This window comes from Palaemon carinicauda, chromosome 21 (genome assembly GCF_036898095.1).
Source record: "Palaemon carinicauda isolate YSFRI2023 chromosome 21, ASM3689809v2, whole genome shotgun sequence".
In the NCBI taxonomy this organism is placed as follows: Eukaryota; Metazoa; Arthropoda; class Malacostraca; order Decapoda; family Palaemonidae; genus Palaemon; species Palaemon carinicauda.
In genome coordinates this window covers 123,487,089-123,509,948 of record NC_090745.1, presented here as the reverse complement: position 1 = coordinate 123,509,948, position 22,860 = coordinate 123,487,089, and the positions used below count along the sequence as shown (strand labels likewise).

General features: G+C 41.4%; 1 protein-coding gene across 1 annotated transcript in view; it reads right to left on the bottom strand.

Moving 5' to 3' along the window:
* The window catches only part of LOC137615116 (tyrosyl-DNA phosphodiesterase 2-like), a 91,297-nt gene extending 83,371 nt beyond the window's left edge, over positions 1 to 7,926 (bottom strand). Inside the window, exons 1-4 of the mRNA XM_068344747.1 lie at positions 7,918 to 7,926; positions 7,069 to 7,200; positions 6,561 to 6,613; positions 3,675 to 3,815 (exon numbers count right to left, since the gene is read on the bottom strand). Coding sequence (XP_068200848.1) covers positions 3,675 to 3,815; positions 6,561 to 6,613; positions 7,069 to 7,200; positions 7,918 to 7,926 — 335 coding nt within the window. The remainder of the gene's footprint in view (positions 1 to 3,674; positions 3,816 to 6,560; positions 6,614 to 7,068; positions 7,201 to 7,917) is intronic.
* Positions 7,927 to 22,860: the final 14,934 nt, after the last annotated feature.

Sequence of the window (22,860 nt, the reverse complement as noted above, 5' to 3'; positions counted from 1 at the left end):
ACGGTGATGGAAGGTCGGCAAGTCTGAAGGGTGGATGGTCAGGAACTGGAATGTGCCCTTTGTAAGGGCGAGCATCCATCTTTGGGGATCGTGAATGATCCGCCAAGAGGTCCAAGATCAAAGTCACAGGACTAGTAGCAGGAGCTATGACGATCGATGGTCGAGGGTCAGATGACTGAAGCACAGGCTCCTCTGCAGGGGACGGCTGCGACGACGAAGCAGACGAACCAAAGAGGCGTCTCTTCACCGATGATGAAGGGAGACCTCTAAGGAGAAGTGGAGGGCGAGCTTTCCGACAAAGGCACCCTCTGGGGGGCCGTTGGATCAGCAAGCTGACCGTGCAGAGACAGACGTTGAACTTAGTTTCCCCCTCGAAGGATGTTCGGGAACAGGGGAAACTAAGTCGCCGGCAACTGCTGGAGAGTCTGGAGGGGTAGAGGAGTCGGATGACACTAAGTGTGACACCTCTAACACTACAACGTCGACGAGAGGCAGATGATCTACCTCCGACGGCAACGATGAATGCTGAACAGAAGCACCCATTTGGATGAACTGCAGCACAGCTTCCTTGGAGGGCGGACCTGTGAGCCCCAAGGAAGCCAAATCTGCAACAAAGGGGTTAGTGACAAGGCCTCACCCAGGGGGAGAGGTGGGACCGCTTCGCTAGGGAAAGCAACACCATCTCTCGAGGTCCGGGGCTGGCCGGCATTAACTTGGTCTACGCTACTACTTGACGGTCTCTCATAAGAGGCCGAATGAGTAGAAGCTTCGGGGGAGGGTCGGGAGACGGAAAAAGGGGTCTTGGGTTTTCCTCCCTTCGAAGGAGAAATATCACGCTTGGACTTCTTCGGCAATCGCCCAAACCTCTCCCACTGGGAGGAAGACCACTTCCTACACTCATTACACTTATTTATACTATCACAACATTGACCTCTGCATATAGGACAAAGGGTGTGAGGATCCGTCTTCACCGTCGACATAAACGTTCCACAAGGGCGGCCGGAGAGTCCAGGGCAGGTGCGCATGGTCGCAGAAGTCCACTTCACAAACACACACTAGAGAAAATAAAAAGCAAAAAGTTATTAATGGCTGCCAATGTACGGCGAGGATGAAGAGCGGCAACGTCCATTCACCATCCGAGCCGAAAGCAAAGTGAGCTCAATCAAAGGTGTGAGATGAGGGGGCGGTAGCAAGATACCCTCTCCTACCTTCGATAACCAGCGGTATGGGTAGTTAACCCTCGCTAAATTTTAATGGCTCCTCATTTCAGCTATGCCGAGAGTAATACCCTTATTAAATAACGTGGTTTGTATTTCAGTTACAGAACAAATATGTTTGATATCTATTGTCACTTGACAGGTATTAGAAAGAGGGACCTGTCTCCCTTCACCACTCTTCATTAAGTAATTGTAGGTTGCATGTGTTTGGCCAATATGCAGTCTAGTTAAAAGGACATCATCCCTCCTACTTGTAGAATTACAAGGTGACCATTTATCCACTGAAGGGTGGATTTGTTTAAATTTTTTATTGGTGATCAGTTCAGACCATTGAGCCTGCCACTTATTCTTAGTGAAAATGTATCTTACTTTTATGGTCTTTGTAGGTATTATGTATTAACGTAATTTTTGCTTTTGTTTACGTCAGCCTTGTTACTGCATATTTTTTTTTATGTAAAATTAGTATAAGATTTAGTTAATAAGGATTCAGTTGTAAATTTAATTTTTTTTTCTTTTGAAGTGCTATTTTAACCTCCTCCCAACTCGCTTAAAGATTTACAAGTGTCTAGTTCAACGCTTGTTTCTTTTCTGTGTTTTTCGAGTCCTTGGTCAGAAGAGACACCTGTGTTTATGTGCAAGGAACTCGATTGCTTGAAAACAGTTTGAGCTCGCCACTCGCCGGACCTACTGCCGCAGCTGGCTTATGTGAGCATTTCAGAGGATTGCGACGTAGTTTGACGGCTTTAAGCAGGTGCATTTCTGCCACCTGCGGTGATTTGTAATTCCTGTGTGTTCTCTTCTGCGGTCCTCGGCGCCAATGTAGGAATCCCGGCATCAAGGTGGACGCGGGAGAGACACCGCCATCAACGCATACTAGACATAGGCAGTTGCGGGAGCTTTGGAGCTTGTGGTGACATGTAGGGAGGCAGTTTCTAGGCAAGAGATATTTTTTACCTTTTTTTGGGGGGTTGGGGCTCCATTTCCCTCCTTTAGATGAGGAGTCCTGCGGAGCTGCACTCCATACGGTAGCCGAGTGAAATTGGAGTCACTCCCTATTTGGAGCAGGGGGTGGTTTCATCCAGCCCCAAAGAGTGTGAGAATATATATCTTTTTTATTTTTTTTTTGCGTGCTTTGTTGTTTAGTTATCTGACTCCCTCTCATTGAGAGTGTGGTGTTTCACGTTGGGGAAATTTTGTTAATTGTTAATTGTTAATTCTAATTGTTAGGTAGTCACAAGGTTGACTGCTCGAAATTTTTTTGTTAATAAATATTGTTAAGTTTTCCCAAGTGTTTTCGTTTCTGCCGACCAATTTGCTGTTGGGTATTTTTTATAAACACTGACCTCTCTAATAGTGCAACAAGAACTTGCACCACGGCCCAACAAGGGTCGCAACAGTAGGGAATACTTATGGGGGGATAGAATAAGTAGCCCTGAAGCTTCCTTAGCTGCCTTATCTACTCATTCATTTATCCACCCAAACGTGTGCAGGGACCCAACAGAAGTGAACACTGATATTCTTCCTAGACTGCAAAAGTACTAACCACTCCTGCACCTCTTGTACTAGATGATGACCTGGCATCATTTGTTTAATTGATAGTAAAACGCTATTGGAATACGTAAAAATTGTATAAAACTATGTTGATTACCATTTCTAAAAATATGTCGGACTGCAAGAATTATTGCATACAGCTCAACAGTAAATACTGAACAAGAGGATGGAAGTTTCTCTATAATAACAATATCCCCCACCACAACTACACTTCCAACTCCTGCAGCCGATTTGGAACTATCTGTAATATCATGTTTCCCATGATGTTGAGCAGCATGATTTAAAAACTTTTCATTACCTCACTGGGTAAGGTATTTTTCCCTCCTGTTGTAAAACATACGTTAACAGATAAATTACACTAAGGGGGAGACTTAGGATATCCTACCCCTGCTATCTGTGCTGTAAACAAACCTACTTCCCTGGCATCATTTTTCAGCTGTACTTCCAAAGGCTTGGGCACTCTTGATCTGTTAGGAGCCCTAACATATTTACTCTCAGGATTGTTACTAATAGTGAGGAACCTAGCTAAAAACCTCAAAAAAAAAAAAAAGAGAGAGAGAGAGAGAGAGAGAGAGAGAGAGAGAGAGAGAGAGAGAGAGAGAGAGAGAGAGAGAGAGAGAGAGAGAGAGAGGAGAGAGAGAGAGAGAGAGAGAGAGAGCATATAATTTATAGACAGATTCTGAAAGGAAGTTGCAAAAAAATCCTATGACATGGTAAGGACTCCCTCTTGTGGAAGAACTTTTTAAATATAAAAATAACTCTAGGATTCTTTACATTGGTGAGTAATTGAGGTCTCTACTAAATTATGACATCCCAGACATTTAAACCTATTTGACAATAAACATAAAAACATTCCAGTAGTTCTTGGATGATAACTTGTACGAAGTGTAAACAAATAATACTCACCTTTTTAGTACTTTCAAAATTCCTTTTATTCTGTTTTCTAAGTTTCTTTCCTCGATACCATCAATATTCCAGGAAATGAGACTGAAGACTATAGGTACTCTGGGGGCGACATTCTGAGGATGGACAGTTTGGACCCGTGACCTTTAAAAAGAGATTAGTATTACCATTCACATGAGCCATATCCCTTTAAAAATAGTATTTCCATTCACAGGAACTAAAGATACATTTGTTCTTTAAATTAAATGGACAATTTGGTACGATGTTAAATGTACTGTGCAATCAAGTCAATAAGGATACATATCATTAACAGTAAAGGATTTAAAATGGCTTTTATACATTTTCAGAATAAAAATTCGGGAAGGCCAGCAATGCATTTCAAAATCGTATTTTATTTTGTTAAATTAGACACTAAGGTTTCTTTTTAATTCACTTCACTATGAATTTACTTGTATGTTTATTTATAAGTCAAAGTCCTAAAAAGAGTTTTAGTGAAGAATCTTGATTTAGTCCATGATTTTAAAATTAATATCCATTACAGTAGAGTTAAAAGATTTTCGTTTCAAGACACAGGCAGTCGTTGACTTACAACCAGTGTTGCAAGATTTGGGGATTTATCAGATTTGGGGATTTTGGGTGTCTGACGGGGATAGCCTGTACAAAGTTCTATAAAGAAGAAACAAAGATAAGTAAACGTTTATATTATTGCAATTGGTTTGCTTGCAGTTCTATGGAGTTAAGTGAGTAATTTCTATATTAGTAAAGCCTACATGATCAGAAGAATATATATATATATTGGTGGAAATGGGGATTTTTGGGTTGTTTTGGGGATATTTTATGATGAGTTTTGGGGATTTTTAGACCAATCCATCTGGCAACACTGCTTACAACTAAGACAGGGACCGACAGACGCGTCATAACTCTATCTGGTCATACGTTTCGACCACCTAGGGGCTAGACGCACCGTCAAAAAGCCCCTGTCCGGAGAGAAGCTCCAGGCAATCTAAAGAAGAATAAGAATGGTCGTACGTCAAACTTGAAAAGTGAAGTTTCTGTAGATTTATTATGCCGTGTCATGATACTGCAAGCCTCCATGTCATATTTTATCAATATTTTCTTACCGTATATCATTGTTTCATTTTCTTGTTTCATGGGATATATCCTTTATCAAATTTGTATTCTACTTTTCCACTTTGGAATCATACTAACAATCAACAATTACTGCCTTTTTTATTGTTTACCTTTAGTTGTGATCAGCTGATCTCAAGGTCCTGCTACTGTATCGAGATACTATACACATGCAAAGAACAAGGTATATACTGTACTGTAATTTAGAAACTTATTAGAAATATCTTCAATATGAATATTACACCAGCAACAATATGTTATAAGATATCATAGTTTCCATAGAGTTTGTTTATAGCCCTTATTATTAGTTATCATACGAATACATTCTCTCTATCTGCGTGTGTGTGTGTGTGTGTACGGGCAGTTCATTTTTAAAACTTCATAGATCATAGAGTATTTCATTTTAGTTCACGATTAAGTCGTCATATTTCTTTAGACCTTATTGTATTTAATTTTGATAATTTATTAAAGAATGTTTGTATTCTATTTTTCAATTTTGGGAGCATTTCAATAATCAGCAATTGTTTTTGTTTTACATTTGGTAATCATCAGCTGATCTCAAAGTGACACACCTGTATTACGTTTATATGAACATACGAATGACATGAAGTATTTATTAAATTACTCAAATTATCTTACTAATCAATATTATATCAGCATTAATATGTTATAGGGTATCATAGTTTCCATACAGTTCGTTTTCAGCCATTACTATTAGTTATCGTATATGTTCTCTTTCTCTCTCTCAGTATGGGATTTTTCTTTAGACATTATCAAATATACTTGGCCTCGTTACACGATGTTTCGATAAAGGAAATATTAATATTACTCGATAAAGTATCAAAAGGAAATCACTCTATATTCTGGCTCGCCTTTCGCCGGAAATATGATGTCACCAGACATACAGTGCTGTACTTCTCTTTTTAAATTTACGGTAAATAGTACTGTGGGGTAATTATAACAAATGATACAGACCATTCAAATATTTGGTATCAATACTGGATGTTTTGATGATGAGAATAATACAATTACTCTACAACGAATAGATAAAAGATCAGTAACTTTGCCGCTTGTCTTCCGCCCGAAATATGACATACCCAGACGTGTGCGCTGCGATATGAACTCGCCAAAGAATGACTTGCGAGATATAACAAAGAATGACTTGCGAGATATGTAAAACCATTCTCCGTTTTTTTGCAATAAAGTATTTTATGTTTATAATGAAAAAATATTTCTTTAAAGAAAATATTTGTCCCATTATTGTACTTTTATTAGATAAATATCGATCAGAGATGAAACAAAGAAAATGAAACTCGCATAGAATATGAGATTCGGTCCTAGTTGAGGAGTCAAAACTTTCGTTACGTAGTATTCACCAGACATATGATACAGTATAAACTTAACATATTAAAACTTGATACTGTATCGTTCTTATTTAAAATACATACAGTACTGTAATTTATCAATAAAAGAAAATACTAGCTTACCAAAACAAGTTAATTCATATTTATAAAAGAAAATAGATTATTTCCCAGGAAATAGTTGTCCTATTAGTGTTCTATTTCCGACATCATCACAGTGAAAAAAGTGATCGTAAAGTCGAAGTCCAGTCACATAGGTCGTAAGTCAATGATTACCCGTATAAACCCAAAATAGAATGATATCTTGGAGTGAGAAAATTAAAGTTGAATTTATTGCTCTCATCACAACCATCTTTTATCCAAAAATGAAAAGAGAAAAGAGTAGAATAGAGTTACTTACTCAAAAGTCACGAGAATATCATGATCATCTGTGTCATCTGGTTTAAGTTTCACCTGATAAAAAATGAAAAACATGAGAAGGCAACTAACTTGAAATACAACTGTAAGCCACCTGCACAGTAATTTAACTTGAAACTATCTTTCGTTCACATGCTTCTAATAATTAAATTACAATATATAATTAAATTACAATATATCATCCTTATCCACACATTTACTTATAGGCTTAACCGATGGTATCAATATAAAAAAAAAAATACACAGAAATTCCTTCATGAACAGCAAAAGAAATTAATAAGTTGGCAGAAAAAAAGAAATTTTTCCAGAGCCAGGAATTACTATCCATTTTTACTAAACTTCTTGCACAACCCGAGACTTCAGGTTTTATTATATATAAGGATATTTCAGGAAAGAAAAATTTAAATGATTGAGATAGTTCACACACATGATGGAGAAGAAAGTAGGAAATGGCAACCATGGAAATGTTAATAACTGAAACACTAATTTACCTCATCAAGGGACTTGCTAAGGTCTACTTCAACGGGTTTGAGCTGATTAGGACCTCCTAGATTCATTGGCATTCCACAAAGACTCGAAGAGGCTTCAGCCATTTCCTCAATAAACTCGAAAAGACGCTGCCTCTGTCATAAATAAAGTTCATAAAATCAAAAGACAAAAGTCAGCAAAATTCTCATTGAGCTTGGATATCAAATGACGAAGTCTAAATGACTTTTCAAAACATAAATCACTAAATATAAATGTGAACAAGATAACACAGAAGAAATATCTTATCAGTTAAAACACACATTCATACAGTTACATGACTGCATCACTATATGTGCAGCGGAAAAACAGCTGTGACTGTGTCCAGCCCGAAAGCTTTAACATGCTCTGCCCACAAGCATCATGACTGGCAGCCATTCAATTGGTCTCTGCTCCGCTGTGGTTCGCTTTACTCACAAATAAACATTATCTAATACCTCCTCTGTTCTGGCAAGCGCTACATGGATATGCTGCACATACTGGCTGCATGAATAACTATTTAAGGTTTCTTAATTACCTATAATGTTTCATTATTATTATTGTTGTTTATGTTTACATGAATCAACATTGAAAAAGTGTCAGCTAATCATGATGCTTGCAAGCAGAGCTTGTTAAAGATTTTGGGGTGAACCCAGTCGCTTCTGGAAAAAAACAGTTTATTCTTTTGTCCCAATAATTAAGACGATAAAAGCTAGAAGAAAGAAGAAAAGAGAACAACTTAATATCTTCAACTATACATGCAAACTTATCACCTCTCATTCAATTAAAATTAATTCTAACACAATACCGTGTACAATAAAGCTCAATTTATATACCTTATACATTATGAACTAAAAATGAAGTGGCTATGGAACTATTCAGTAAGAGTGGCATAGATTTTGGTGAGGAGACTTCGGTAACAAAACAATCAGAAACATACCAGTGTAAATTCTCAAAACCTAAGAAGGCTTGCTCATGATCATAGAATAACCAAAGGGACACAAGACAAAATGGTCTTGGCATTTCCCCAAAACATTTTCAGTGTGAAAATCACTGGAGTTCCAAGGAGCTCACCCACAGAAACTGACTACAGTACTACTGTGACCTGAGACATTGAAACTGCCTATAACATGACAAATTCGTAGATATGATATTTTCATAATAAAATAAATTTTTGAACATACTTACCCGATGGTTATATAAAAATAGCTTTAGTCTCTGACGTCCGGCAGAAATTCAAAACTCGTGGCAATCGCAGATAGTGTAGCCAGGTGTACACCAGCGCCCTCTCACGCGAGATACCCAGAACCATTCCATAATTCCTCAGATCTTCCATGCCCATAGGTATCGAGAGGGGAGGAGGGGGGGAATAAAGTTTATATAACCACCGGGTATGTTCAAAAATTTATTTTATTATGAATATATCATTTTTAAACATTAAACTTACCCGGTGGTTATATAAAAATAGCTGATTGACACCCTTGGTGGAGGGTTAGAGACAGCCAATATTGTTGGAATATTACTTAAGAGTTAATAAAAACAAGCTTAAGGGTTCATACCTGATAAGGAAGCTGACTTCAATGATTCTCTGCCTCATTATGTCCGCTTTCCTTATGAGATCCAGTGATCCACCCAGGGGGCTGAAGACCTCTAGGAGCTGTCAAACCAGTGTAAATACCTCTATGTGACAGGACCTCATCCAATACCCTTGTTCTGGGCGTTCTCAAGGAACAAAATTGACCACCTGACTAAAATCAAAGATTGTGGAAGACGGTCGCCCAATCTCCACAAACAACCATAAAAATATAAAAGTTCCAAGAGAAGAAAAAGGGTACTAGGATTAGGGGAACGTAGTGGTAGATTCTTCCCCCACTACTGCACTCGCTGCTACGAATGGTCCCAAAGCGTAGCAGTCCTCATAAAGAGTCTGGACACGCTTCAAGTAATGTGAGGTGAACACAGATTTACTCCTCCAAAAGGTTGTGTCCATGATGCTCTGCAAAGAACGATTCTGCTTGAAAGCTACAAAAGTTGCAACAGCTCTAACTTCATGAGTTTTCACTTTCAGCAGTTTGAGGTCTACCTCACCGCAGTGTGAGTGAACCTCTTATTAAAAGTCTTATAAAAAAAGATAGGGCGTTTTTTGACATTGGTAACGAGGGTTTCCTGATTCCAAAGAGCTTCTGACTTGCCTCTTAATTCTTTAGTTCTGTCAAGATGGAACTTCAGTGCTCTTACAGGACACAGGACCTTCTCCAACTCTTCACCAACAACATCGGAAAGGTTTGAAATCTCGAAAGACTTAGGCCATGGATGAGAAGGATGTTCGATCTTGGCCAGGAATCCAATTTGCAAGGAGCATATGGCTTTGCCGTTTCTGAAGCCAATATTTTTGCTAAAGGCGTGAACCTCACCGACTCTCTTAGCTGTCACCAGACTAACCAAGATAAGTGTCTTTAAAGTGAGATCTTTAAAAGAAGCAGAGTGTAAGGGCTCAAACCTGTCATAAGGAACTTCAAGACAACATCTAGATTCCAGGCTGGTGATTCCTGTTGTCGCTCCTTAGAAGTCTCAAATGATCTGAGAAGGTCCTGAAGGTCTTTATCATCAGAGAGGCCCAAATTCCTGTGTACGAAGACGGCTGCTAACATACTCCTGTACCCCTTGATGGTAGAGGAAGAAACGTTGCGTTTTCTTCTAAGGTCTAAAAAGAAGTCAGCAATTTGAGTTACAGAGGTACTGGATGAAGAAACTGAGTTAGTTCTGCACTATTCTCTAAAAACCACCCACTTGGACTGGTAAACCTTGATGGTAGAAGCCCTCCTTGCTCTAGCGATAGCCCTAGCTGCCTCCTTCGAAAATCCTCTAGCTCTTGTGAGTTTTTTCGATAGTCTGAAGGCAGTTAGACGTAGAGCTCGGAAGTTTTGATGGTGTCTTGCCATGTGAGGTTGTTTGAGAATTGAATTGAATTGAGTATGGGATTTAGGCATTAAGCCAAGCACTGGGGCATCAAAGGCCATTCAGCGCTATATAACTAAAATCATTCAATCATATCTGTACACTCACAACATTTAGTATCATTTTAACCTTTAATACAAATCGTAACACTTTCATACAATAAAATCTAATGTGAAATAAATAGGGATTAAAAGGGTAAAATAAATAAATAAATTAATAAAATCAATTATAGCTCGTAATATAACCCAATACTTTGTATAAATTTTCTCAAGTTCAGGGTATTACAGTTTTCCCCCAGTATATCTCTTAACGGTTTGTCCTGGAGTAAATGTGTCCTCCTCTGGAGATTAAAAACAGGACAATCGACTAAAATATGTTTAACATCCATTGTCACTTGACAGGTATTACAAAGAGGGGCCTGTCTCCCTTCCCCACTCTTCATTAAATAATTGTGCGTTGCATGTGTATGGCCAATACGCAGCCTAGTTAAAATAATGGTATCCCTTCTACTTGTAGAATTACAAGATGACCATTTATCCACCAATGGGTGGATTTGTTTCAATTTTGTATTGGTGGTCCGTTCAGACCATCGAGCTTGCCACTTATTTTTACAGTAAAGATGAATCTCACTTCTAAGATCTTTGTAAGGAATACTCAAGGGGGATGGATTACTTAGCCCTGAAGCTTCCTTTGCTGCCTTATCTACTTGTTCATTCCCATCCACCCCAACATGGGCAGGGACCCAACAGAAGTGAACACTGATACTCTTCCTAGACTGCAGAAGTACTAACCAGTCCTGCACCTCTTGTACTAGATGATGGCCTGGCATAATTTGTTTTAATGAGAGTAAAACACTATTGGAATCCGTAAAAATTGTATAAAAACTATTTTGGTTGCCATTTTTAAAAATATGTTGGACTGCGAGAATGATTGCGTACAGCTCAGCAGTAAAAATTGAACAAGAGGATGGGAGTTTCCTTCTAATAACAATATCCCCCACCACAGCTGCACTTCCAACTCCTGCAGCCGATTTGGAGCCATCTGTAAAAACATGTTTCCCATGATGTTGAGCAGCATGATTTAAAAACTCACTTTTCATTACCCTACTAGGTAAGGTATTTTTCCCTCCTGCCGTAAAACATACTTTAACAGGTGGATTACACCAAGGAGGAGACTTGGGATATCCTACCTCTGCTATCTGTGCTGTTAACAAGCCTACTTCTCTAGCATCATTTTTCAGCTGTACTTCCAAAGGCTTAGGCACTCTAGATCTGTTAGGAGCCCGATCTAAAGGCGCCCTAACATATTTACAGTTAGGATTGTTTCTCACAGCAAGGGACCTAGCTAAAAACCTCAAACTCAACTCCTCTCTGCGAATGGAAAGGGGAGGTATGCCAGAATCAACATAGAGACTGTCAATGGGAGATGTTCTGTAAGCACCTGTGCAGATGCGAAGCCCAGCATTGTGAACAATATCAAGTTTTCCAAGTAAAGTCTTTGTAGCTGACCCATATATTTGGCATGCATAGTCTAACTTGCTCAGACACAAAGATGTATAAATTCTAAGCAAAGTTGTTCTATCAGCACCCCAATCAAAATGCGATATCACTTTCAGAATGTTCAGTGACTTCTTAACCCTGATAGATAGGTCATTTATATGGGGACCAAATGTCATTTTCTTGTCGAAAATGACTCCAAGAAACTTGACACTATCCTCATATGGCAAAATACAATCATTTAAGAAAAGGGTGGGGATCTCTTCCCTTTTACGAGTACGAGTAAAGCGAATGGCTTTGGTCTTCTGAGGAGAAAACATGAATCCGCGAGAATTTGCCCATGCGGAAGCAGCATTTATTGCAATTTGAAGATTTTGGCATGCTTGTAGTGCAGATGATCCACTACAATAAATTGCAAAGTCATCGACAAATAGTGATCCTTGTATGCCAGGAGGTATGTGACTAATGAGACTATTAATTGCAACAGCAAACAAGGTCACACTCAATACGCTGCCTTGGGGGACACCTTCTTCTTGCATGTAGGATGAAGATAGTTCTGACCCTACTCTCACTTTAATGGAGCGGTTTGATAAAAATTCTTCAATAAAAGAGAACATATGTCCTCCTATACCCCACGAGGCCAATTGCTTTAAAATACCACCCCTCCAGGTGGTGTCATATGCCTTTTCGAGGTCAAAAAAGACACCCACCACCTGGTTTTGGTTAGAAAAAGCATTTGAAATTTCCCTTGATAACATCAGCAAAGGGTCCAGAGTACTTCGGTTCTTCCTAAAACCAAACTGTCTGTTAGATAAAAGATTTTTTGATTCTAGATACCACACAAGTCTGTTGTTGATCATTCTCTCAAATAGTTTGCATATGCAACTGGTCAAGGATATGGGCCTATAACTAGATGGCAGTTCTGGGTCTTTACCAGACTTGTGGCCTGGAATTACAATTGAAGTATGCCAGGAATCAGGAGATGTATGGGAAGCCCATAGACCATTAAAGGTTTCTAATAAAAATTCCTTGGTATCCACTGGAAGATGTGATATCATTTCATACCGGATGCCATCCTCACCTGGGGCAGTTAAAGAAGAGCTGGAGATAGCATTTTGCATCTCCTCCATACTAAAAGGCAGGTTAAAAGCTTCAGTATTTGAAGAAGCAGGAGGAACAACAGATGTTGATGCTCTAATTTCCTGAAATGCTGGGGAATAGTTGTCAGCACTTGATACATGAGCAAAGTGCTTAGCAAGAACCTCTGCTACATCTTTGGGGTCAGATATATATCTATTATTTTCCCTTAATATTGGTAGAGGCTTAGGGACGAATTTACCTTGAAGTTTTCTAATCTTGTCCCATATTTCCTTTGAAGGAGTTTTGGTATTAATATTAGATATATATTTCTTCCAAGATGCTCTCTTTGCTTTTTTAAAAATTCTTTTTTGTTTGGCACAGGCTCTGAGATATGCTATTCTATCTGCTAAATAGTTTGTCCTCAAGTATCTTCTGAAGCAAGTTCGGGTCACTTTTCTTGCGTTGGCACATTCTTTACTCCACCAAGGAACTACAGAGCGATGAGGTAAACCGCATGTTTTAGGTATAAACTTGCTAGCATTATCATCAATAATATTTTCAAGATGTTGATAGGCATGCACTGGAGATGTAAATTCATCATATTCTTTATCAGTGTGTGAACAGTTTTCATAAGCTGCCCAGTCTGCCTCATCTATCTTCCATTTTGGTGGACACTGAGAAGGAAGATTATGGACATAATTTAACATTATTGGCCAATGGTCACTGCCATGTAGGTGTTCATTTACTGACCAAAGGTAGTCCAATCGAATGGATGAGGAACAGATTGACAAATCAATGGCTGATGTAGAGTTGTGGAATACATCATACCTAGTTGGAGAACCATCATTCATTAGTATTACATCATTGTTGTCGATTAATTCTTCAACAAGATTACCCCATCTATCGCACACATTTCCACCCCATAAAGTATGCTTTGCATTAAAATCACCCATTAAAATAAAAGGGGCAGGAAGCTGATTGATCAAGTCTTGGAGGTCAGAAAGTCTAAGCCTTCTTGGATTACCAGCATGATCTAAGAGGAAAAGTTCTAAGGATGGTTCAATATATAGCGAGCATAAAGTAATTTTTTTCCCGATATGAGTTCTAACTGCACATGCCTGTAGTGGTGTATTGAGTGGGATTGTTTCAAATTTTACAGATTTGTGAATAATAAAACCTGTACCACCTTGAGCTCTTGCAGCTTGCAAAGGAGGGGATCTACAAAAATGATAATTGAGTCCAGGATTAAATGGTTTGTCACTGATCTTGGTTTCCTGTAGGCAAATTACCTTCGTGTCTGAGTCCCTGGTTAAAGTTTTTATTTGCTCAATGCTAGTACTTAGACCTCTGCAATTCCACTGGATGATAGACATTATCTTTTGTTATTATTTTTCTTTGTCTCATTTGTCTTTTGGGACTTTTCAGATGAAGCCATGTAAGGCCTGGAGATGGAAGGCTTTACTAGGCCACCACTCTTCTTTTCTTTCTTTCTAGGATCTTTATAAGAGTCAACCTTAGGATCATGAGCAGTAGGGCACTTACCTGACTTAGATGAAAGTGAGGATGATGGGGACCTTTTCCTCTTTGGAAGATCTTGTTTTCCAATCTCCATCAAATCAGGTAGAGATTCTGCCTGAGACAATACATTTAAGGTGGTGGAAGCCACATTGGCTTCCTTGGAGGATTGTGCTAGAACTTCAACAGTTCGAGCACTTAACCCAGAAGGCTGGGCTACTACCTCTAGGGGAGATGCTCCTATCGGTGACAATACTTTTGGTGTGTTGGACACCATATTGACCTCTTTGGAGGTTTGTGCTCTGGCTTTTATAGCCTGAGCACTTGACCCAGATGGCTGGGCTACTACCACTAAGGGAGATGCACCTGACGGGCCAGGTGCTGCCACTGGTCCCCCTGTGGTAGTAAGGGGTAGTGGATTATAATCTTTTGTTGGCATCTTAACCGCGCGAGCAAAATTAAGTTGCCGATTGAGTAAATGCTTTGCATAACCTACACTTATATGTTCAGCATTTGCTTTCAAGATTGCAGCTTCTTCATTCTTGTATTCTCTACATCTTTTATCATTTGGTTTATGATTATCTTTACAGTTTGCACAGGTTGTATCTCTGTTGCATTGGCCATGTTCTAACAAAGAACAGTTAATACAGATCTTCGTATTATTGCAGTACCGGGAAGGGTGACCGTACTTGAAACAATTAAAGCATTGTAAAGGCCTAGGTTTATATTCTCGAACACGTACTCTTTCATTCTCAATAATTATATGATCTGGTATAACAGGGGTTTCAAATGTTAAAACTACCATGCTTGTTTGAGGAATCTTACTTACTTTCCAAACATTAGCAGGGCACATGTCCAGAATTTCTGGTTCTGAGAATTCATATAGATCTTTATCAAAAACTACTCCTTTACCATAGCTGAAGCTCATATGTGGTTTAATATCCTTAATAGGATCAATTTCTGCAATCTTCATGCCACAAAGCATGTGAGCTTGAGTATCTGATTTTGCATTAATCAAAACAGATTGCTTACCGTATCTACTAATATCCTTACTTTTAATTAAACCAACTTTTTTTTGTATAAATTTACTCATCTTATAATAGTTATAATTATCTATCTTTCCAGATGCAATTATCCATGTTGGGGGCTTGGGGGTTCTTACTTCTGGAAGTCTATGCTCTATTTCTTTTTCCATCCATTCTTCTGGTTTATATACCTCTAGGTGTCTTGGTGCTTTATCACATAAAGCCCCAGAAATCAAACAATTGTCAATTTTTATGCTCTCTAAATTTTTATTTGCTTCTAAAGCAATCTCAAAACTTGAAAATGATACCCAAGCTTCCCAAAAGCCTTTACTACCATTAAGCTCCATTAAAATTTCTTTGATTGCTCCAAATCTACAGAAGGCTTCATGAATTATGTCATAGCTACAACCAATTGGTATGTTTTTTAAGTGGAGAATTTTCAGATTTTTTGTTGGATCTGGTAATGAGCCAGAACCAGAGAGTAAAGTATTACGGTTATTACAAGCATCATTTTCCACCAGTGCCGATAAATTGTCTTTAACAACACTGGTCAAAAAAGTATTGTTGGAGGAATCCTTTTTATTGCCGAGGTTGTCAACAGAGCTTTCCCTATTTAAACAAGCAGAAGTCGTCAGCGGTGTCTGGGGTTCGCCATTTGATCCAGGGGTACGGGGAATATTAAGTTTACTCATTAATTATTTTTCAGGGGGAGGGAAGGGGTCATAATAACAATGAAAAAAAAAAAAAACAATGGAAAAAAATATAGTTTAAGGGAGAGAAAAAATTAAGACTGTCTGAAATTCCAAAGAAGACACCGTTAGCCTTTCCTGGAATTAATTTCTCCACCAATGACACCTGTGAAAGCTGCTTACCAAATGTCCACTCCCTACCCTACCACAAAGGGATGGTACCACTATGATTAGAGTGGCTCAAGTGTATGCCAAACCCGCTTGATGGGACTGAGAGCATTTCATGAATACAATCATCCCCACTCTAATCATAGTGGCAGGCAAACCGGACAGAATGCCGAGAGTCCTATCTCTATAAAATCGCCAACCCCTGGAATCCGAAGGCCAAATTTCCTAAGAGATAGTTCCGCGTGCCAGTATGGGAATACTGACACTCCTAGGTGTCCAAACATTTTCGGGCAGTTGGCAAGACCACCACAGCTCCCACAATTGATTTTGAAATAAAAACCGATCATGGATACAATGTCCCCTCTAAAAAACCTGGACAGTGAAATGGGTAAAAGAGTTTTGACAGCAAGGTTGGAGACAGCTGATAATTATGAAGGAGGAATAAGCAATAAGAGGTAATAGAAAAAGAATGAGAGAAATTTAGAGTCAAACTGAGGAAAAGAAATTCCCCAGTTCGAGAGCCCTCTTGCCAGTCACAAGCCTTCAGCACGGGAATGATATGCCGTGCTGAAGCCCAATGACTTCATCAAGGCATTCTCTCGTTAAGAGGGAGGTTGTTTGAGAAGATCTACTCTCAATGGGAGGCTTCTCGGAATGTCCACAATACATTCCAGTACCTCTGTGAACCATTCTCTTGATAGTCAAAAGGGAGCCACTAGAGTCAACCTGGTTTCCTCATGTGACACAAACTTTTGTAACACCTTGTACAGAACTTTGAATGGTGGGAACGCGTACATGTCCAGGTGAGACCAATTCAGCAGGAAAGCGTCTGTGTGTGTCACTTCGAGATCCGGAACTGGGGAGCAGTATGTCTCCAGCCTTTTCGTTTTTAAGGTTGCGAACAGGTCTATGGATTGACGACCCCAAATCCGCCATAGCTTCTCGCATACCTCTTGATGCAATGTCCACTCCGTGGACAGAACTTGATCCCTCCTGCTGAGACTGTCTGCCATCATGTTCTCTCCTTGGATGAATCTTGTAAGCAGGGTTACATTTCTTTCCTTTTCCCAAACGAGAAGAATCTTTGCAGTCTCGTAAAGTGACCTCGAGTGAGTCCCGCCTTGTTTGGCTATGTAGGCCAATGCTGTGGTGTTGTCGGCGTTGACCTGCACCACTTTGTTCAACACCGACCCTTCGAAACCTTTGAGGGCCAACAGGACTGCCAACAGCTCCTTCTGATTGATGTGGAGGCTCTCCTGATCCCTTGTCCACAGACCTGAGATCTCCAACTTCCCTAGTGTTGCTCCCCACCCCGAGTCCGAGGCGTCGGAACACAACACAAGGTCTGGGCTCCTTTGTTCCAATGAGAGGCCTTCCTGAAGCTTGCCCAGGTCGTTCCACCACTGGAGGCACCTTCTTACTGGTTCCGTAAGGGGAATGCTTTCCGTCTCGAGGCTCTTCTCTTTGTTCCAATGAAGATTGAGGTGGAATTGAAGAGGCCGGAGATTCAGTTTTCCCAGGGAAACAAATTGTTCCAGTGAGGAGAGGGTTCCCAGCAGACTCATCCACTTTCTTACCGAACAAACTTTATTCTCTAGAAAAGTACTAAGTTTCAGGAGGGCTTGTTGTATCCTTGAGGGTGACGGAAAAGCCTGAAAAGCTAGACTCCGAATCTCCATCCCCAAATAGAGGATCTTCTGGGATGGAATCAATTGAGACTTCTTTGCATTTACAAGAAGACCTAGTTCCTCTGACAATCTCAATGTCAGACGCAGATCCTCCAGACAGCGATTGAAGGAATGAGCTCTGAGAAGCCAGTCGTCCAGATACAAGGAGGCTCTGATGCCTCTTGAGTGCAGCATACTCGCTACATTTAACATAAGCTTCGTGAAAAATGTTATTTTTATTAATAAAATAAATTTTTGAATATACTTACCCGGTGATTATATAAGCTGCAACTCTGTTGCTCGACAGAAAACTCTACGTTCAAAATACGCCAGCGATCGCTATGCAGGTAGGGGGTGTACATCAACAGCGCCATCTGTCGAGCAGGTACTCGGTACTCAATGTAAACACAGAACCAATTTTCTCCTCGGTCCACTGGGTCTCTATTGGGGAGGAAGGGAGGGTCCTTTAATATATAATCACCGGGTAAGTATATTCAAAAATTTATTTTATTAATAAAAAATAACATTTTTCAATATTAAACTTAGCCGGTGATTATATAAGCTGATTCACACCCAAGGGGGTGGGTAGAGACCAGCATTACTTGTTTACATTATTATGAGCTAAGTATTTTGTATTTCATTTTAGCAGTTATTCAAAATAACAAACATAAAATAAATAAGTACCTGGTAAGGAAGTCGACTTGAACAATTACTCTGCCTTTTTAAGTACGTCTTCCTTACGGAGCCTCGCGATCCTCTTAGGATGCTGAGCGACCCCTAGGATCTGAAGTATCAAGGGTTGCAACCCATACAACAGGACCTCATCAAAACCTCTAATCTAGGCGCTTCTCAAGAAATGACTTTGACCACCCGCCAAATCAAGTAGGATGCGAAAGGCTTCTTAGCCTTCCGGACAACCCAAAAAACAATAATAAAACATTTCAAGAGAAAGATTAAAAAGGTTATGGAATTAGGGAATTGTAGTGGTTGAGCCCTCACCCACTACTGCACTCGTTGCTACGAATGGTCCCAGAGTGTAGCAGTTCTCGTAAAGAGACTGGACATTCTTAAGATAAAAAGACGCGAATACTGACTTGCTTTTCCAATAGGTTGCGTCGATTATACTTTGCAGAGATCTATTTTGTTTAAAGGCCACAGAAGTTGCGACAGCTCTAACTTCGTGTGTCCTTACTTTCAGCAAAGCTTGGTCTTCCTCATTCAGATGGGAATGAGCTTCTCGTATTAACAGTCTGATAAAATAGGATAAAGCATTCTTTGACATAGGCAAAGATGGTTTCTTAACTGAACACCATAAAGCTTCAGACGGGCCTCGTAAAGGTTTAGTTCGTTTTAAATAGAACTTAAGAGCTCTTACAGGACATAAGACTCTTTCTAGTTCATTTCTAACCATACGATAAGTTTGGAATATCGAACGATATTGGCCAAGGCCGAGAAGGCAGCTCGTATTTGGCTAGAAAACCAAGTTGTAGTACATGTAGCCGTTTCGGATGAGAATCCGATGTTCTTGCTGAAGGCATGAATCTCACTGACTCTTTTAGCTGTGGCTAAGCATACCAGGAAAAGAGTCTTTAAGGTGAGATCTTTCAGGGAGGCTGATTGTAGCGGTTCGAACCTGTCTGACATAAGGAATCTTAGTACCACGTCTAAATTCCAACCAGGTGTAACCAAACGACGCTCCTTCGTGGTCTCAAAAGACTTAAGGAGGTCCTGTAGATCTTTATTGTTGGAAAGATCTAAGCCTCTGTGACGGAAGACTGATGCCAACATGCTTCTGTAACCCTTGATAGTGGGAGCTGAAAGAGATCGTTCTTTCCTCAGATATAAGAGGAAGTCAGCTATTTGAGTTACAGAGGTACTGGTCGAGGATACGGATACTGACTTGCACCAGTTCGGAAGATTTCCCACTTCGATTGGTAGACTCTAAGGGTGGATGTTCTCCTTGCTCTAGCAATCGCTCTGGCTGCCTCCTTCGAAAAGCCTCTAGCTCTCGAGAGTCTTTCGATAGTCTGAAGGCAGTCAGACGAAGAGCGTGGAGGCCTTGGTGTACCTTCTTTACGCGTGGCTGACGTAGAAGGTCCACCCTTAGGGGAAGTGTTCTGGGAACGTCTACTAGCCATCGAAGTACCTCGGTGAACCATTCTCTCGCGGGCCAGAGGGAAGCAACTAGCGTCAACCTTGTCCCTTCGTGAGAGGCGAACTTCTGCAGTACCTTGTTGACAATCTTGAACGGAGGGAATGCATATAGATCTAGATGTGACCAATCTAGTAGAAAGGCATCTATATGAACTGCTGCTGGGTCCGGGATTGGTGAGCAAAATATTGGGAGCCTCTTGGTCATCGAGGTTGCGAAGAGATCTATGGTTGGCTGGCCCCAGGTGGCCCAAAGTCTCTTGCATACATCCTTGTGGAGGGTCCATTCTGTTGGAATTATTTGTCCCTTCCGACTGAGACAATCTGTCATGACATTCAAGTTGCCTTGGATGAACCTCGTTACTAGTGATATGTCTAGACCTTTTGACCAGGTGAGGAGGTCCCTTGCGATCTCGTACAATGTCAGAGAGTAGGTCCCTCCTTGCTTGGAGATGTACGCCAAAGCCGTGGTGTTGTCCGAGTTCACCTCCACCACTTTGCCTTGAAGGAGAGACCTGAAGTTTTTCCAGGTCAGATGTACTGCCAGTAGCTCCTTGCAGTTGAAATGCATTGTCCTTTGACTCGAGTTCCATAATCCCGAGCATTCCCGACCGTCTAATGTCGCACCCCAGCCTACGTCCGATGCGTCCGAGAAGAGAACGTGGTTGGGAGTCTGAACAGTCAGGGGAAGACCCTCTCTAAGTTTGATATAGTCCTTTCACCAAGTCAGACGACTTTATCTTTCCGGAAACCGGGATCGAGACTGCTTCTAGCGTCTTGTCCTTTTTCCAGTGAAAAGCTAGATGGTATAGAAGAGGACGGAGGTGTAGTCTTCCTAGTGACACAAATTGATCCACGGATGACAGTGTCCCTACCAGACTCATCCACAGCCTGACTGGGCAGCGTTCCTTCTTCAGCATCTTCTGGATGGATAGCAGGGCTGGGGGCTGATCGTCTTGTTCAGCAACGTCCTCATCAGAGGGTTCCTCATCCGAAACTGATGAGGAAACGGCAACGGAGTGGGCAACGTCTGACTCGCTGAATCCGGTCGCACTGGTGGATGCGTGACGGAGCCGGACGCAATATCATGGAACTGCTGCACAGTCTGTGAACTGTCAACAACCATGGGTGCGCGAGGAAGTACAGCGTCAACCCGAAACTGTCTAGACTGTCTGGGTTGTGCAGTCAACACCCTACCGGGTTGCTGAGGTTGACGCACTGCGTCACAACAAGTCACCTCTGCTGGTTGTTGAACGTCCTGAACGTCAACAACCACCTCCGAGCGTCGCTTAACGTCAACGTGCGACTGGCAACCCACACTGGGTCGCATCGGTGGAGGAACCACCTCAACTGGCAGACGCGAGTAGGTTACCTCAGCGTCAACAGGGCGCACAACCGACCGGTTGGAAGGTTGTTGGCCAGAAGGAGGAACCACCTCAACTGGCAGACGCGAGTAGGTTACCTCAGCGTCAACAGGGCGCACAACCAACCGGTTGGAAGGTTGTTGGCCAGAAGGAGGAACCACCTCAACTGGCAGACGCGAGTAGGTTACCTCAGCGTCAACAGGGCGCACAACCGACCGGTTGGAAGGTTGTTGGCCAGAAGGTTCTTCTCCGCATTTAAGTCCTCTATCAAGGACGCAAGCTTGGACTGCATGTCTTGCAGCAAAGCCCATTTAGGGTCTACGGGAGCAGGTGTGGCAACAGACGGGGTTAGCGACTGAGGCGGAACCATTTACCATCCCTGAAAGCCTTGTTATGTGTGACATAATAGTACAGCAAAACTTCAAAGGCTCGACAAAAGTTGAGAAGTTGACCTGTAAACAACTTGGAGCGTCTCCTGGCTAGGCGCCAGGGCGAGTCTACCAGAATTGAGAAGTCTATCTGGGCAGAGGCATGAACTCCCAAGCCGAGAACTTCTCTCGTGTCCTATCAGACTCTCGCTCTATAAGCCAGTTTAAAAGAAGGGAAATCAAAGGCTGTATCCCTAAAACTCCTCCTGGTGCAAAAACCAGTCGCCTAGCCAACATAACGCTCTCTAGGAGAGCGAGAGAGCACTAGCTTAAAAACAACGGCTTCGAAGTAGCTAGGCCTAGTGTAAGTTCTGACGTTTAGGCGAACGAGGAGCAGCAGTTACAAGATCCGGACGAAGATCCTTAAAAAATCATCATGATTTAATTAAAGTCCATAGGAGGCTAAGCAGCTTAAGGCTCCTCTCCAAATGACAGAGTCCTCAAGGAAATATCAGTAGGAGGGAGAACAGCAACTTCCTCATCTATAGGAACCTTGTCCGATAACAGCTAGGTTACCTCAGTGAGTCTCTCACTGGTGCATTAGTAGCAGACCAGAAGGCAACGTCATGTAACTGCTTGACAGTCTGTGAACTGTCAACAACTGAACTGTCAACCACAACAGGTGCGTGAGGACATACAGTGTCCACTCGAGACTGCTTTGACTGTCTAGACTGAGCAGTCAAAACAACTCTAGAATGCGGAGGTTGACGCACCGCGTCAAAACAAAACAACTTAGACTGTTGTTGTACCTCTCGAACGTCAACGGAAGGTTCCGTGCGTTACTGAACGTCAACATGCGGCTGGCAGGGTACACTGGAACGCATGGGTGGCGGGACTCTCTCAGCTGGAGTGTGGCAGAAGGTCGCCTCAGCGTCCACAGGACGCACAACCGTGGTTGGTTGTAGGCTAGAGGTTGGTGCAGTGTCAACCTTCTCCGCATGAAAGTCCCGCATCAATGACGTTAACTGAGACTGCATGGTCTGCAGCAAAGACCACTTAGGGTCTACAGGAGCAGGTGCGGCAACAGATGGTGTGACTGCCTGATGCGGTACCGCTTTGCCTCTCTTAGGAGGTGAGCAGTCGTCGGAAGACTGCAGCGAGTCCGAACTGACCCAGTGGCTACAACTGGGCCGTTGGACTTGCGCGGAAGGGACCGACTTGCGCTTAATAAGCCGCGAGACCTTGGTCCCTGGTTTCTTACGAGAAAACTCTTCCGCAGACGAGAAATAAATGGGCTC